Source organism: Canis lupus, chromosome 7, assembly GCF_048164855.1.
Source record: "Canis lupus baileyi chromosome 7, mCanLup2.hap1, whole genome shotgun sequence".
In the NCBI taxonomy this organism is placed as follows: Eukaryota; Metazoa; Chordata; class Mammalia; order Carnivora; family Canidae; genus Canis; species Canis lupus.
The window spans coordinates 59751355-59767890 of NC_132844.1; the positions used below are offsets into that span (position 1 = coordinate 59751355).

The 16536-nt window shown below is 36.5% G+C and overlaps 1 protein-coding gene across 1 annotated transcript in view; it reads right to left on the reverse strand.

Moving 5' to 3' along the window:
* The window catches only part of CDC5L (cell division cycle 5 like), a 43230-nt gene that overhangs the window by 9215 nt on the left and 17479 nt on the right, over positions 1–16536 (reverse strand). Inside the window, exons 9-14 of the mRNA XM_072832821.1 lie at positions 15890–16038; positions 13732–13894; positions 11588–11752; positions 8462–8542; positions 7928–8170; positions 4983–5180 (exon numbers count right to left, since the gene is read on the reverse strand). Coding sequence (XP_072688922.1) covers positions 4983–5180; positions 7928–8170; positions 8462–8542; positions 11588–11752; positions 13732–13894; positions 15890–16038 — 999 coding nt within the window. The remainder of the gene's footprint in view (positions 1–4982; positions 5181–7927; positions 8171–8461; positions 8543–11587; positions 11753–13731; positions 13895–15889; positions 16039–16536) is intronic.

Here is a 16536-nt window from a genome sequence, read left to right on the forward strand (position 1 = left end):
CATATATATAAATATATACATATATACATACACACCCCTCAAAATGTTTAAGGCGATTATGTCTGGATGGTAGGCTTCTTTTTAAATTGTTTTTTAATATCTTCTTAAATTTTCTACAAAGTACAGGTATTATTTTTAGAAAAACGCCTACAAATGTTATTTCTTAAATGCATAGAAGAGAAACTGTCTAAAAAAGACTGGCCAGAGACCAATGGAAAACTGATGGTCCCCAGGAGATGAATCAGTGGAACCATAAGTGTTTCCTCGGGTCATTACAAAAGGGGGCTGTATGGGACTTATAAAAGTGTAATTGTTACTTTCAAACTCACTAAGTTTGTTAAGGTTACTAAGCTTAAGTAATTCCAAAATAAACACATTATCCTGGGTCTCCAATACTGTCTTCAGTTAAAGCCTGTTACAGTGAGGTTCAGAAACATTAAGAGCATCCCTCAGTGAAACTCTTGCTTGGGGGCCCAGAATATAACTTTATACTACTGGAAAAACAGGTTTAAGGATACCCAAAATAAATACAAGTTGATGGCAGCTCCACTTCCTAGTCCATCATTTAGCAATATGATCCTATAGTAGTAACGATGTGGTTCAACCACCAAAATGTTTGCAAACAACAAGAGTCCATGAGTGCCCTTCCTTTAATCTCTATGCTATTCACTGGTATTAAGTTCTATCAGTGAACCTTCTCCATACTGATGAGCTGCAGGTCCAAGTAAGTGATTATTGCTACTAGCATCAACCCAAGTTAGCAACTACCAAGCTGCATCCCGATAAAGCAAGCTAAGCAGTGAGGCAAAACCTCACCAAAATCCTTTTCAAGAACAGTAATGGACCAACAAAGCAGAACACCAAGAGCACTTGACAACTGCATGAGTTAGGAAATGTCACATGAGACAAAGTCAACTCAATGTTGAGGCCTAACAGAAGCAACACAACTGTACCAAGGAAATCTCTGATCCAGCTCTAGAGTTCTTGAAAGAAACAAGAGCTCTGTCGATGCCTTTAAGGGTCAAAGGAAAGAGCAGAACTCGAGAAAGGGAGCATTTCAGAGTATTAGAAACTTCTCTCCTATGCCCTGCGCTGCCCCCTCCCCCACACACCTCTGATGAGGTAGCATGAAACCTGCAGTGACTACAACACACAGGCCGTCACCCCAGGTTAGCGCAACAACTCAATCTGCACCGGAAGCTTTCACTCTTCCAAGTATTAAGAGGAATTTTTTCCTATGTAAAAATATCTGACTTTTTAACGAAAATAACTTAGAAAATATGATCCACTGTGCCAATTTTGCTGAAATATAACCATTCAGTCAGGAGTCCTCATAAGAGTTCTAGAAATACACTGAGAAAGATTTTAAATGTGTTATCTGTGTTCTTTAAGTTACTTTATTTCCAAGAAGCTGATGGTTACATAATATTTCTTGACTAAGTTGACTGTGCCAGTAAAATACAGGGAGAAGTATTACCTCTGGACCTAGTTTCCACCTCTAAGGAAAGCCTTTCCATTTTTATAGCTAACATGACAAAATCTACTTTTCAGCCAAACTTCCTCAACACGGCAGTTTAGATACTATTTCAAATACTATTAAATTTAATAGCAGGCCTAAATTCAGACTTCTTATTTCACTTTTGCACCTACTGGAAATTATTTCACTCAAAATAATTATGTCTTCAGACAATTTCCTATTTCCACTTAAAGTGGAAACAAATTAGAACACTTCAAATTCTATTTGCACTTCCCAAATACAGTAATGACTCATTTATCTGGCATCATCAAAAAATGAGGTTCTCCACATGAAGCATTTTCCAGATAACTGAAGTCCACAAGAGCACAGAGCTTGTCTGCTTTGTTCCTACTATATTCCCAGGGGCTTGGAGCAAGGGCTGGCACATAGCAGATGCTCACTAATACTCACTAAACATATGATTACATCAAATACTAAAACCGTTTTATTTTTTACCATCTAATAAAAATTTTCCTACTGTTTTAGCCATCCCTCTTTAAAACAAACAAAAGGAAAGAGATGACACTAAACAGAAATTAAATGTTTTATTTTTTAAATCTGGGGCATCACTACAAATAGCAATCATTCTACTCTCCTACCATACACCTACAATGCACTCAGAAGCTATTAAAATACCATATTTAAATGGCCTCAATATGCTATGCTTTCTAAAAACTTTTCCTTTCCTGATATTAGCTATCATTTCTGTTTGCTGCTGCTGCCGCCTTTACACAAAAAAATCTGACAGGATTCTAAAATTAATTCTGCCTCCAAAGCAGAATAAAATACATGACCTTGGTTACAATTCTGAAGTCTTTCCTGCTTACTTCTAACCTGTGACTACATTCTGATTCTATGCATTTAACAGACTCCTTTTACCATGCACCACATTCTACATAAAATCTGAGATGGTTCTTTCTATTAGTTTTAAATGAATATCTTAAGGGTTTTCATTTAAGTTCTACGTTTCAAATACTAATGAGTAATGGCTCAAAGACCAGCTCCAATATAAACCTCAGGGCATATTTTTTAATCCATTTAGGAGACACCAACCACGACAAAGCTGGATTTCATCTTGCTTGATACACTGTGATAGGGCCATAATTTAGATTCACTGTTCCAAAGTTCATGACAGCAAAAATCAAACACACTGGCAGCCATGGTGTATTGTGCTTGCACAGAAAAGCATATCTCCCTGAACCTAAGAGTGGAAAGAATAATTTAAGTATAGCATTCAGTTTATATAATACGACTGGAGTTCCTTCCCCACAACAAACTTTGAATAATGTTTATAATTTAGCAATCAACTGAAATGATGAAAGAATTACCACAATTGAAATAAAATATTTATGTATTTCAAACCAGTAGAATTGTGTCTTCAAAAACTAAAATAAGCTAACACAAACCTAGTTCTGAATTAGGGATGGATACAAATAAAATGGGGGATTTGTTTATTTGGGTTTTTGAGTCTCTTTTCTTCTTTTTAAAGATTTAATGAACTTTCATTTGAAATAAGTGTAGTTTACTAAATTAAAGGATTTGATTACATATTCTTTAAAAGTAACTAGCTGGGTAAACAATAAAGTAAGTTATCCAGAAGTCAAGAAAAGAAAAATTACTTCAGACTGTTTTATGAATATTCTTCCAAAATCACCAATCCTTCAACAAAAATAGTTCAACGGAAGATTTCAGTTCTTGGTACTGAACTGAACAAAGAGAACCACATGTTTTTAATGGTTGCTCATAAACGACCCAAATAAATCTCCAAAAGAACAGCAGAGGTTCTTTCTGTATTTTTCCCTTCAAAACTCACAAGACCAATTCAACATAAAAATAAAAATTACTGTACTTTATGGCACCACTCACTTTGTGACACATTTATTTGCTGTCATGAAAGTTAGTGCCTCAACAAAGTAAATGAGATTTAGGAAAAAAAAAACTTTTTTTATATCTTAAAGAGCACAAAATGTCCTTACCACTTGAGGCAGAAAAAGTTTACCCACCTCAAATGAGAAGCTTTTCAAACTGAGAGACCAAAGTATTTGTATATAAATGTTACAAGGAAGCTTTCCAAACAGCTTTCTAATCAATTATGATGTGACTTTAGATCAGGATTACACTGCTAACTACCATTTATAAATAAGAAACAAAGCCTATACAACAGAAAATATAACTTTAAATGTGACCACTGATGTTCTCCTTTCCCAGACTTTAAATCGTGAATTAAAAACACGGCACAACAGCACACCCTGCTGGAAGCTAGTAATACAACTGAGTAACTAGCATTACTTGGATTGCAAAGGTTTCAACCAAGATGAGAATTACTTCAAAGAGAAACTCATTACCACTAAATGAAAAAAGAGGCTCACAAGTGTTAACCATTAGGTGCCTATACATGTGGTCTTAAGGGTAAAATTAAGAATTAGAATAATTTCATATTAAAAGAATGCTTTTATTTTTTGTTCATTTTCCTAGCCCTCACAACAGCACCAACCACCCCAAGTGATATTATCATTTTTTTATTTTAACTCTAAGTAAAAATATTTTCCAACGCTTTCTGTAAAAAGAAATTAGGAACTACTTAGGAGGAAATTGAGGCCATTTCTGCATGTGATTGCCTATAGCATCCCTTGCTTCCCCATCCCATCCTGGCCTCAGAAACATCCCTGAAGGCCACCATTAGGAATCCAAAAGGCAGCCTAGTGGTCCATGAACCACAATTTACATGCCATTGGAAAATTGCCTACACAGATTCTGGAATTCAAAACACAAAGACCATATTACGAAACCATACACTAAGAAACTCCCATCTCTCCCATTTCAACATTTCCTAGGATGTGAAAAAAATCACAGAAGCCACTGTCTAAGATAATCCAGCTTGGTGCTCTCTCTGCAACAAACTCGAAAGAATCAGAGGATGAACAGAGAGTAAAACAAAGTTTTATAAATGGGCTCCCTTGGCTATAAAATTTTCTTGGTACCACTGAGCTCCCTCCTTAGAGAAAACAAGCTATTTCAGCAATGATAAACATTGTTATGTGTGACTAGTGTTAACTTCTTGTCTCCTGCTCCCACATTTAAAAGGTTCTGTTTGACCTGTGATCACCTGGAGGGCACTCTTTATCATAAATTGCCCATTTATCAGCAATTCTGAAAAAGTCAAAGAAGATAGAACACTTCAGTGCAGTTTTCTCTCAAGAATTGCAAAAGCAAGGAGCACCTGGCTGGCTCAGTCAGAAGAGCATGCAACTCTTGGTCTCAAGGTGGTGAGTTCAAGCTCCACATTGAGTGTAGATTACTAAAACAAACAAAGAGACTTTTAAAAAAAGAAAAAGAAAAAGAAAAAGAATTGCAAAAGCAATAATCACCTCCGGTCTACTCTTCTGAAATTGTCTCCAATGGTATTATTCGGTTCATTATTTCAATCAAGGTACACTTTAAATTAGAATTTTAAAAGGATACCAACCTCCAGCCTCTTTTCCAGTGACTCGATCCTGTCCTTTTTGCTAGCTAGGTTGGCCCGTGTGTAGCGGCTCTGCCCAGGAAGATACAAAACTTGGCTGTAGCATTCTTCCCATACCTGGTTATAAGCTTCACTTGAGAGTTCTCCGTGGCTCATACCTTGTTTTACCACTTCCATCTCCTGTACCAGAACATCCTGGGCCTGTGTACAGTAATAATTTCAGTAAGTTTAGGTACTAGAATAACTTGCCATCAAGAGAGAAGTTTAAAAAACTAGTTTTTCCTTTCTTTGGGTAAAGAGAAGGAGTTTGGGTTAACTGGTTGTTTTCTTGGAAAGGGAGAAAATATCTAAGTTAAAATGAATTAAGAAGCCAATAAGCTGGGGCAGATTGATCTGAAAAGTCAAGCATCCATGTATCCTGAACAATATAAATATCCTTTGCCTTCAATCACTGTAATAAGAAGCAACCATTTCTCAGATATCTACTATACGCCAGAAACATTTCAACCTACATTATCTCCAAACACCACAACCATCTTACAAAGTAGTTGGTATTAATCACATTTTAAAGTTGATGAAACTAAGGTTCAGAGAGATTAATCAACGTGTTCAAAAACACATCACTAGGAAAGGCAAGGCAGGATCAGGGCCAAGCCAAATGGCACCTGTGCTTGGCTAATTCCTTCCACTCTACCAATTGCCTCCCTACACTTTAGACTTCACAAGATTGTGAAGGGGAACTAGGCATTTCTTTTGATACATGCCTGTTTTCTCATTTGAAATGCCCCCAACATTGCCAGAGAATGAGATGGGGCACAGATCGGAAAATAATGGATCACAGACCAGCTTTTACTTACTACTAAGAAAGTTTAAGATGAAAGAATGAGGGGGATAGAGTTGATAGACCTGAGTACAAATCATAGTTTTACCATTTAGGCAGCTGTCTGAATTTGCTGAACATCTCTGAGCCCATTTCTCATCTGTAAAATGAGGATAATACCAACCTATTTGTTACTGGGATTAAGTGATACAAAATACATACAGAGGCTACCCCAACATCAGACACAATGACTCCATGAGTAGAACACATGAACTTTTTCCAGCCCTTTGCTTCATGGCTAAAAACTGACAACTATCTTTTCATGCTTTAAAGAAAACTTTCAATCATTCTAGTACATCAGAAAATAAAACAGACCAAAGTATATTAAAATCAAATACAAAAGACTTAATGGAAAATCGTGTCTCTAGAAGATAAAGAATACACTTTAAAACAGTATCTCTGAGGGGAAATAATGAAAACAAATCAATTGTAACATCTTTAATGAAAATCTGACACTTCATAAGAGAAATGGTATTTCATTCCCAAACTGGTACATAATAAAAATTTATAAAATCAGCTCCTATAATTATAAGAAGAGAGTATGACTAAGTTATCTTTAAACTCTCCATAAAGAATCTAAGTAAATAGCTGTTTCAAATCCTTTTTGGAACGGAGAGGAATATAAATACATACATAAAATATAAAAGAATATTTAAACTAGCCTGTAATGGTTTCAAATAATTCCAAAGCACTACGTATTTTTCAAAAATTTTATTAGAATCTATCCCCTACAGAATCTTCTATTAAGCTACAACAGATCATAATGTGATCCTTATTTTGGTTTCCATAAATACAGTAAACCCCTTGATCCCATCTTCCCCTATTTTCCCTCCGAAAAAAGAACACTGTTCAAGTACAGAATTCAAGAGTGTAATGCTTAACCCCAGTCCAATAATTAAATGTGCTTGCCACAAGAGGCCCTCAACAGATGTCAGTTTCCCGTCACACTTACTAAAATGAATAACTCAGATCCTCAGAAATCACAGGCAAACTGTTTAAATATAAATCTAAATAAATCCTCTTTCCTTTCTCTATTTTCTCAAAATCTTTTAATAAACATATATTACTTCTCAACAAGGAAAATGGAAAGAATAAGACAGAAGAAAAGCACAAGAAAAGACAGAAAAAGGTATCTTATGGATTTCCTCCCAAGTATGCAATAGCAGATTCCAACAACGGGTCTGTCTGTTCCTCAAGGCTAAGCACTACAGAAAAAAAGACTAATGGCTAATGACCACTCTGCTTCCAACCATGGCACCCACTGTATTTCCTCATACCATGGAAGAAATGATTTCTATTCACAATCATAGCTGTTTGCTCTGTCAAAGCAGAAATAATCAAATGCATATGGAGAAGAGGCAGGAGAGACTTTCTACAGGAAAACGTTTCTCTATTTCCTTATCCAAAAGAATAGTGGGAAATCAAGTAAAAGGAATAAATTCAGTAAATGGTATTTCCTTTCTTTGACTAGGTGAAAGAAACATTTTGAATATGTGCTTGCTTTCTCATATTAATCTAAATGAGGTTTAAGTTTTGTTTTTTTTTTAAGATTTTATTTATTTATTGAGACACAGAGAGAGAGAGAGAAAGCAAGAGAGAGAGAGGCAGAGACACAGGCAGAGGGAGAAGCAGGCTCCACACAGGGAGCCCGACGTAGGACTCAATCCCGGGTCTCCAGGATCACACCCTGGGCTGCAGGCACCGTTAAACTGCTGTGCCACGGGACTGCCCCAGGTTGAAGTATTAAAGGTATTCAATTCTACTCAGAAATAGCAGTTGAACACAGGAAGTGGCAATTGTAGCAACTGTCCATCAGGCATATACCCATAAAACAAAAACACCTTGCCACCTAAGCTAGTGTTCACCTGAAGAAGCTCTATCAAGAAAGGGGAAAGGGGCATGGTCAAGTATGTCGTCCTCCTAACACGTCATATGACCAGCTATCTCCTAATTACAAATTCATTTGTTTATAAATATCAGCCTCAGAAAATAAGCTACTGTTCATCTATGATACACAGTACTGAACCAATACTTTAATCAAGACCAAAATATTTCTGTTTAATCATACCTTTTTCAGCTCTTCTTTGGAGAATTTTTCATAAGGGTTGTGTTCCAGATAGGCAATGTGTTCTGAATTATTAGTACCAAATCCTACAGTTTTCCCTTTTTTATTTCCAGATGGTTCATAAGGATGATGTAGAAGGTCATAATGAAGCATTGTAATCATTTCTTTTTTGATTAGTTCTTCACTTTTTTGTAAATCTGTTAGAGGTGGTTCTACATTTAGGGGTCTTAGAATCGTTTCATTTACCTAAAATTTTAAAACAAGTACCATTAACAAACAGATCACTGCAATACTGATGCTACTACTTACTTGCCCTAGCATGAATTAAATAGCAGTTTTACATTTTAAAAAAAAATTTTTTTCCTTCTAAAGTCTTATTTGTACCAGTGAAACATTTTAAAGATTAGATCTGCAACTGCTTTACTACATTCCAGAAAGTAGATAAAATTTTGTTTTACAGACTTTATGAATGACATAAAAACAGCAATCACAAAGAAGAAACTTAAAACTTCCAAAGCCAGAAGTTCTAACACTTACTTCTGATGGTCTTGGCAGATCTTTCTGGACAGCTTTGTGCATTCGTTTCATTTCCTTTACACGTTCTGCCTCTCGTATAGCCTTAAAAAATTATTTTTATATCCATTATTACAGATATGCAATATTTGCCCCATTTCAATAAAGTTGAAAACTTTAGTCTATAAGAACATGCATGCTCAAGAGCTAAAGCTGTAGAAATCTGTGTAAGTTTGTAGAAAGACAATAAAGCAACAGAAATCAGTCTATTCACTCTCTCATTACAATACAAACTAAGAATTGCCAACAGCTACTAAAGCATTCTCCAAGTTTACATGGCTTCATCCATCAGATAATCATTTTTTTCTGTTTAAACTGGAATCCTAATAAAAATCCTCGAAAAGAACACAAGCAGTAATGTCCCTGACATCAGCTGTAGCAACATTTTTCTAGGTAAGTCTGAGGCAAGGGAAATAAAAACAAAAATAAACTATGGGAATTAACATCAAAGTTAAAAGCTTTTGCACACTGAAGGAAATGATCAACAAAACTAAAAGGCAACCTACTGTATGGGAAAAGATATCTGCAAGTGACATATCTGATAAAATATATAAAGAACTCAACACCAAAAAACAAATGATCCAATTAAAAAATGGAAAGAAAGAAAAATGGGCAGAAGATGTTAACAGACAAAATTCTCCATGATGACATTCAGATGGCTAACGGACACATAAAAAGAAGCACAACATCGCTCATCATCAGGGCAATGCAAATCAAAACTACAATGAGATAAGGGCACCTGGATGGCTCAGTTGGTAGGGCATCTGACTCTTGATCTCAAGGCTGGTGGCTCAAGCTCCACATTAGGAGTGGAGCTTAGTCAAAAAAAAAAATTGTTTTAAGACCTATAATGAGATATCACCTCACACCTGTCAGAATGATTAAACTCAAAAACACAAGAAACCAGTGTTGGTGAAGGTGTGGAGAAAAAGGAGCCCTTCTGAACTGTTAGTAAGAATGCAAACTGGTACAGCCACTGTGGAAAACAGTATGAATAGAACTGCCCTACAATCCAGCAATCACACTATTAGACATTTACACAAAAAAAATACAAATATAACTCAAAGGACACATGCATGCTTATGTTTAGAGCAGCATTATTTAAAATAGCCAAATTATGAAAGCAGCCCAAGTGTCCATGGATAGATGAATGAATAAAGATGTGGCATATGTATGTTTCTGTGTATATATGTATGTATGTGTGCATATGGATAAAGAAGATGCAATACACACACACACACACACACACACACTCTAGTGGAATATTATTCAGTCTTTAGCCATAAAAAGGAATGAAATCTTGCCATTTGCAACAGACATGGATGGAGCTAGTGCGTAACGCTAAGTAAAATAAGTCACAGAAAGACAAATGCCATATGATTTCACTCATATGTAGAATTTAAGAAAAACAAAACAAACCAGCAAGGAAAAAAGAAAAAAAGGAAAGGGAGAGAGAAAAGAGAGAAACCAAGAAACAGACTCTTAACTATAGAGAACTAACCAACTGATGGTTACCAGAAGGCAGGTGGGTGAGGAGATGGGTGAAAAATAGGTGATGGGGATTAAAGAGTGCACTTGCTGTGATGAGCAATGGGTGATGGAAGTGTTGAATCACTACACTACACACTTGAAACTAGTATTACACTGTATGTTAACTATATCAGAATTAAAATAAAATTTAAAAATCAAAATTAATAATAAATTTGAATCCTAAACCTAGAGGGGACTCTTAATTGTTCACCCTGCAACACAACCCTCACTTCCACCCCAAAAGTTACTGATTTTTCATTTAAAAAGCCAGCCAATGAAGGTGTTGGTTTCCTGATTCTTAAATCATGAATAATATGGGTTAATATATTAGATTTCACAGCATTTCTTAGAGTAAATGTAGAACAAAACTAAGAAAACTCAACACAAGTATTATCCTGTATTACCCATCAAAAAGCACATTCATATGGTTTCTAAAATATTTCGTATTGATGCTATTCATGCTCCAGTTCCATGAAAATTACTCAATTTCTAAAATCATCCTGAAATGGACTGTAGCCAAGAATACCTAAAAGGGGTCACATGATCTCAGTTTTAGATCAAGATTCACCACTTTCCAAATATGAAAGCTAGAAAAGTAATTAAACCTGAGCTTCTTTCCTTTTTTCTAAAATGAAGCTAATACCATCTCTCTTTACATCACCAGGATGGTATGTGCAAATTAGTAACTATAATGTATCAGTACAAGGCGTTACTAATATTATTCCGATACATTCTAAATTTCCAAATCCACTTAATTATTACTTTATACTGACCTAAAGTCATTTACTCAAGCAATTCAAGATGTACTTGTTTTTAAGACCAATCAATAACATCTTTTCTTGGCTAAAGTGAAAAGCAATGTCTAAAAGACTATATATGGGGCGCTTTGGTGGCTCAGATGGTTAAGTATCTGACTCTTGATTTTGGCTCAGTCATGATCCTGGAGTTGTGAAACCGAACCCTGCCATTGGGCTCCACAATCAGTGCAGATTCTGCTTGATATGCTCTCTCCCCTTCTCCCTTTGACACCCACCACTTGCAGGCTCCCAATCAATCAATCTTCTTTTTAAAAAATAAAAGTCTATGTGTATTTTAAACAGGTATAACAAATCTGAAGGAGGGGGACGCCTAGGCGGCTCAGCGGTTGAGTGCCTGCCTGCCTTTGGCCCAGAGCATAGTCCTGGAGTCCTGGGATCGAGTTCCCCATCAGGCTCCCTGCATGGAGCCTGTTTCTCTCTCTGCCTATGTCTCTGCCTCTCTCTCCGTCTCTCATGAATAATCTTCAAAAAATAATAAAATAAAATACATCTGAAGGAGGTATTTAAATAATTATATATGCACATATATATTACACACATTTTAAGAATATCAAGATATTCTGAGTATATTCTTAGTTATGTGACTCTATGTTATTAATGATGTTATTCACTTTAGAGCAATCTTTTCGAATAGTGATAAAACTCTGAAGTAGAAATCTTGACACATTTAATGACCATTCATTCTTTCAGCCTACTGACACACTCAGCAACTTCACACTTCCTTTCTAGCACAATTATGCACCTGCTTTCGAGCATCCACATCAGCAGCATCTTCAATGTAAGTATCATCTATTTCACGGTCTTCCAGCTCCTTCTCAGCATTTTCTGGCAGAACAATTTCAAAGTCATTCTTAGGGGCAGGAAGACCCAACAACCCTAAGCGGAGATGTTCACGAGATTCTCTTTCCTGTAGAAAAAAATTGGTCCTTCTCAATTCATACACATTACGAATTCAACCAAAATTCTTTAAGAGTTTCTAAAAAATAATCAGCCTAATTTTAATTCTAGGAAAATGATCCCTAACTTCAGAGCTGAAACAAGTTTTTTGTTTAATTTCTATCTCACTTTCTTTTCTAAATTAAGATCAAAAACTCGGATCTGTGATCAATACACTTACTCTGGGATATTCTAATAGAAGGTTTGGGAATTACGTCTGTAGGGACAGAAAAAATCCTTTAGGATTTCCATTTAAGGCAAACATTTCTGACACTGAAACTTAACAGCAAATAAGAACAAGTTCAAGTCAATTTGTTCTTGGACGAATAAAACCTAATCTGAAAAGATGCTTGAATTTTTCTGTATTTTTAATAGAAATTACTATGTCATGGGGCATCTGGCTGGCTCAGTCAGTAGAGCATATGACTCTTGACCTCGGGGCTGTGAGTTCAAACCCCGTGTGGGGCACACAGTTACTTAAAAACAAATAATTTAAAAAAAAAAAAAAAAGTGAAGAAAAAGAAAAAATTACTGGATCATATGATGGCCAAAGAAAATAGTCTACACTTCCCAAAAGAAACTGCCTGGTACCCAAAATTTTCCCCAATACATCCTTGGCTTACCTTTCCAGTCTCATTCCCCACAGCTCCATTACATGTATGGTAGCTGTGAGGACCCAATAAGCTGCTATGTCCAAAACATGCTCCATGATTACTCATATCGTGGTCTCCTACTGAGACAGCCCCCAATCTCCTTCTGGGCATATCTCCTCAATGAAGGCTTTCCAAGTGCCCACTCAACAAATGTGATTACTCCTTTCTTTGGTCACCCTAAGCATGTTGGTTTTACCCAGAGAGCTTATTCTGTTCTTATATTACAATTATTTTCAGACTTGGTTTAGTAAGTACACCAATCTCTCCAGAGTATAAACTTCCTTAAGACAAAGGATTATCTTTAACTTCAGATTCTTTCAAGTCTCCAGATCAGCGCTTTGCACACATTAGATTCTTCATTTGTTTAGATAGTTGTCATATAGCTTTTTACAGTTGACATTAGTTGATATCAATTTGTGCATCAAAAAAATTCTAAACTGGGATCCCTGGGTGGCGCAGCGGTTTGGCGCCTGCCTTTGGCCCAGGGCGCGATCCTGGAGACCCGGGATCGAATCCCACGTCGGGCTCCCGGTGCATGGAACCTGCTTCTCCCACTGCCTATGTCTCTGCCTCTCTCTCTCTCTGTGACTATCAAAAATAAATAAAAATTAAAAAAAAAAAAAATTTCTAAACTAACCAAATCTATACATGAAGTTAGAATTAACTTAGAAACTGAGAATAGGCCAATATCATTGGAACTCATTAAAAAAAAAAAAAAATCTCACGATGATTTTCTGTAGTATCACATAAGATTCAATAGCGACTTAATAAAAGCAGCAATAAAGGTAGAAATAAAACTGTGACTTTTATAATTAGCTGTCTATATCAGCCTGCAAAATACACAAAGGAAAACTTCACTAAGATAAACAATAAACATCAACTTGGCTTTGAGATCTAGACTATTCTTCTAAAAGTATAGAGCAAACAGAGGAATCAAGGCTCAAAACCTAATTTATGAGGCATTCCAAACTCAAATTTTATTTTAGAGAACTAGAAAAAAAGTATCATTCAAGAAAGTAACCTATTAGTAAATGGTAAAAAATGAAGTAATAGGAGATACAAGGAGCATTACTATCAGCATAATCAATATTCACAAACATACTAAGTAAGCTTATGAGACCAAAAGGTTCCCCTTCTCACGTCCTCCAAATCATTCTCCTTTTCTGGCATCCACAGGTGTATAGTTTCTTAAGGTGTATGTAATATGCACCAACAAGGGGAAATATTTTAATATAGCACCCATGAGACAGAACAGTTTTTTTTTTTAAAGAGTTATTAAAAGGGAATTGACATATACCATCTGCTTCACATAAGAGGGGTCACTGTAGTCTGCCATTCCATCCTCAGGATTAATGTTTAACTTGTCTCGAAGAGGAGTTCTACCCGGGGTGGAGTTAATAACTGGTTTGGGAGTTGTCCCACTGCGGGGAGTCAACCCTTCAGATCCATGAGAAGGGGTCCTACAAAGACAGAAATTCTAATTAATAAAAGTGCCAATTTTATCTGGATTATACTTTCAAAAGTTTTTCACATAAACTATTTTATGTGAAAATCATTTCCACATTATTTTGTCAAAGGATAAAAGAAAGAAAGATTGCAGAAATTCTGTCTCCCTATCTGGTTTTTAAGTTAGCTCTCTAGGTTCAAATACGGGTTTAGTCAAATAGCTTAGTATTTACACATAGTATTTTTATTTTAATGACTTTAAGTTATTACATTTGACATTTTCTGGTCTTGCTAAACTAGGCCCACCAGAAATTACTGCAAGCTTTCCTTTATGCACTGCAAGGTGGCTAAGAACACGGTGGTCAGCCACTATGCTCAAAGACCCCCAGGAAACTCTTTTTTGAGTTCAATATCTTCATCTTATCATTTGCTCCTCCCCGCCAGGATCTGTTGGCTAGAGCACCACTATCACTAGCATTCAATTCCCTAGTTTCACCCTTAACATTTTGTTTGGAAACCAAACACCAGGCCTACATATGAACAGTACTGAGTGACAGCTGAGACTCCCTTAGGAATAAAGTCCACAGACTCTGCAACTTGTATTTTAATTGATCAAAGCCTTTGTTGTTGTTATTATTATTTCCTGTATCTTGGCTCTGCTGCAAACAAGTGGTGCTGCCAGACAGGTGTTCCCAAAGGTGAGGCGAAGTGTTATTTTAAGACATGGTCCCTGCCCCTCAAGAGCTTACAATCTGGTTGAGAGACAAGACACACACAGGAAAAAGAGCAATTAGGCTCTCTTACAAGCCTTGCAAAAGTATTAAATATTATATAAGGATTTGGCCACCAATGCTTCTTGATCCTGCTGTTGGGTACAGTTGTAACAGTCTGAGATGCTTCCCATACTAAACAACAAGTAGGAGGACATGTCCTAACACTGAAAATTAAAGTAAACCTCAAAGATTTTTCAACCTTAACAGCTCAAATTTCATTTCAATATGACTTGTTCCTACAGCATTTTACAAACTCTTCTTAAAAAACTGACTTTAAACAAAAAAATTGCGACACTGAACTATGACCTCTAGTTAATGATATGTACAAGACCATCTGTGTTAGATGTGAAATGAATGGAAACCTGCAACTTACTTTGAAATGCATTAAAAAATTTGATGGACCAATGGAAAGATATGTAATAAAGCAAATACAACAGGGGGCAACCTCGGTGGCTTAGCGACTTAGGGCCCCTTTCAGCCCAGGGCGTGATCCTGGAGACCCAGAATCGAGTCGCATGGTGGGCTCCCCGCGTGGATCCTGCTTCTCCCTCTGCCTCTTTCTCTCTCTGTGCTTCTCATGAATGAATGAATGAATGAATGAATGAATGAATAAATAAAATTTTAAAAAATAAATAAAGCAAATACAGTAAGATGTTAACAGCTATAGGATCTAGGTGATGATTTTCCACTCCATTCTTTTAACCTCTCTGATTAGAAATGTTCATAATAAAATACTGGGAGAAAAGCAATAGTAATTCATACAGATAAAGGACTACAATTTTCATAAAATTCAACAAATGATCATTAACAACGGACTTATTTGTCCTTTTAAATCAGGTAAAATGGGACGCCTGGGTGGCTCAGCAGTTGAGCATCTGCCTTTAGCTCAGGGCATGGTCCCAGAGTACCAGGATCAAGTCTCACACCGGGCTCCCCTCAAGGAGCCCGCTTCTCCCTCTGCCTATGTCTGTGCCTCTCTCTCTCTCTCATGAATAAAATTTTTTTAAAAAATCAGATAAAATATACTCAGAAACAAGGTGACAGCATCAGAAACTCTGAAAAAGAAGAAAGTTCCTTGTAGCTTTAACCAATTCCTGGATATTATTATGCTATGTACTACTATGAATGAGAAAAAAATCAAAAAGGCAAGTTAAACACTTTTTCCATTCTTTATCAACATTACTAAAGCAAACACGTCCAACCCTAGATTCAAGTTTTTCAAAAAGATTTATTTACCTGAATGGGGTAGAAAGAACTGTGTTTGGAGTCTGTACAACCTGCCGCTGAGGAGTCACACCTGAGAAGTCACTCTCGTGCAAAGGGGTATTAAGACCACCTTTTAATGGGGTGTCCACATTGGTCAGGGCCATGAGGTTCTGAGCTTCCTGATAAACAAGAAGGTAAAGAAATGTGTTTTAACAGTTCAGCCAGGAGAGCAGAATTCTCTCTCCTGGTCCTACTATACAAATCTCAAAAGGGACAGAACTCATACGTTTTCTTAATACCAAGAGAGAAAATGAACTCTGCGCCATGGGAGAATTTAGTACTTCCATTTCCAGTTACCAAAAAGACCTGACGAAGGGGTACTTGGCTGGCACAGTCAGTAGAGTATGCAACTCTTGATCTCAGGATCATGAGCTAAAGCCCCACAGTGGGTATAGAGCTTACTTAAAAAGGGGGAAAAAAGAAAGAAGATTTCAATCCAGAATTCTATACCCAGTTATACTAGCAACCAGTTAAAAGGATGCAACGTCTTAAAAATTCCATCTGCCATGAACCCATCCTCAGAAAGTTACTAAAGTAAAGATATGCTTCACTATCAAGGGTGTAAACCAAGAAAACCAAAGGCATGGAAGCCAGGAAAGAGGCAATCCAAGGGACTT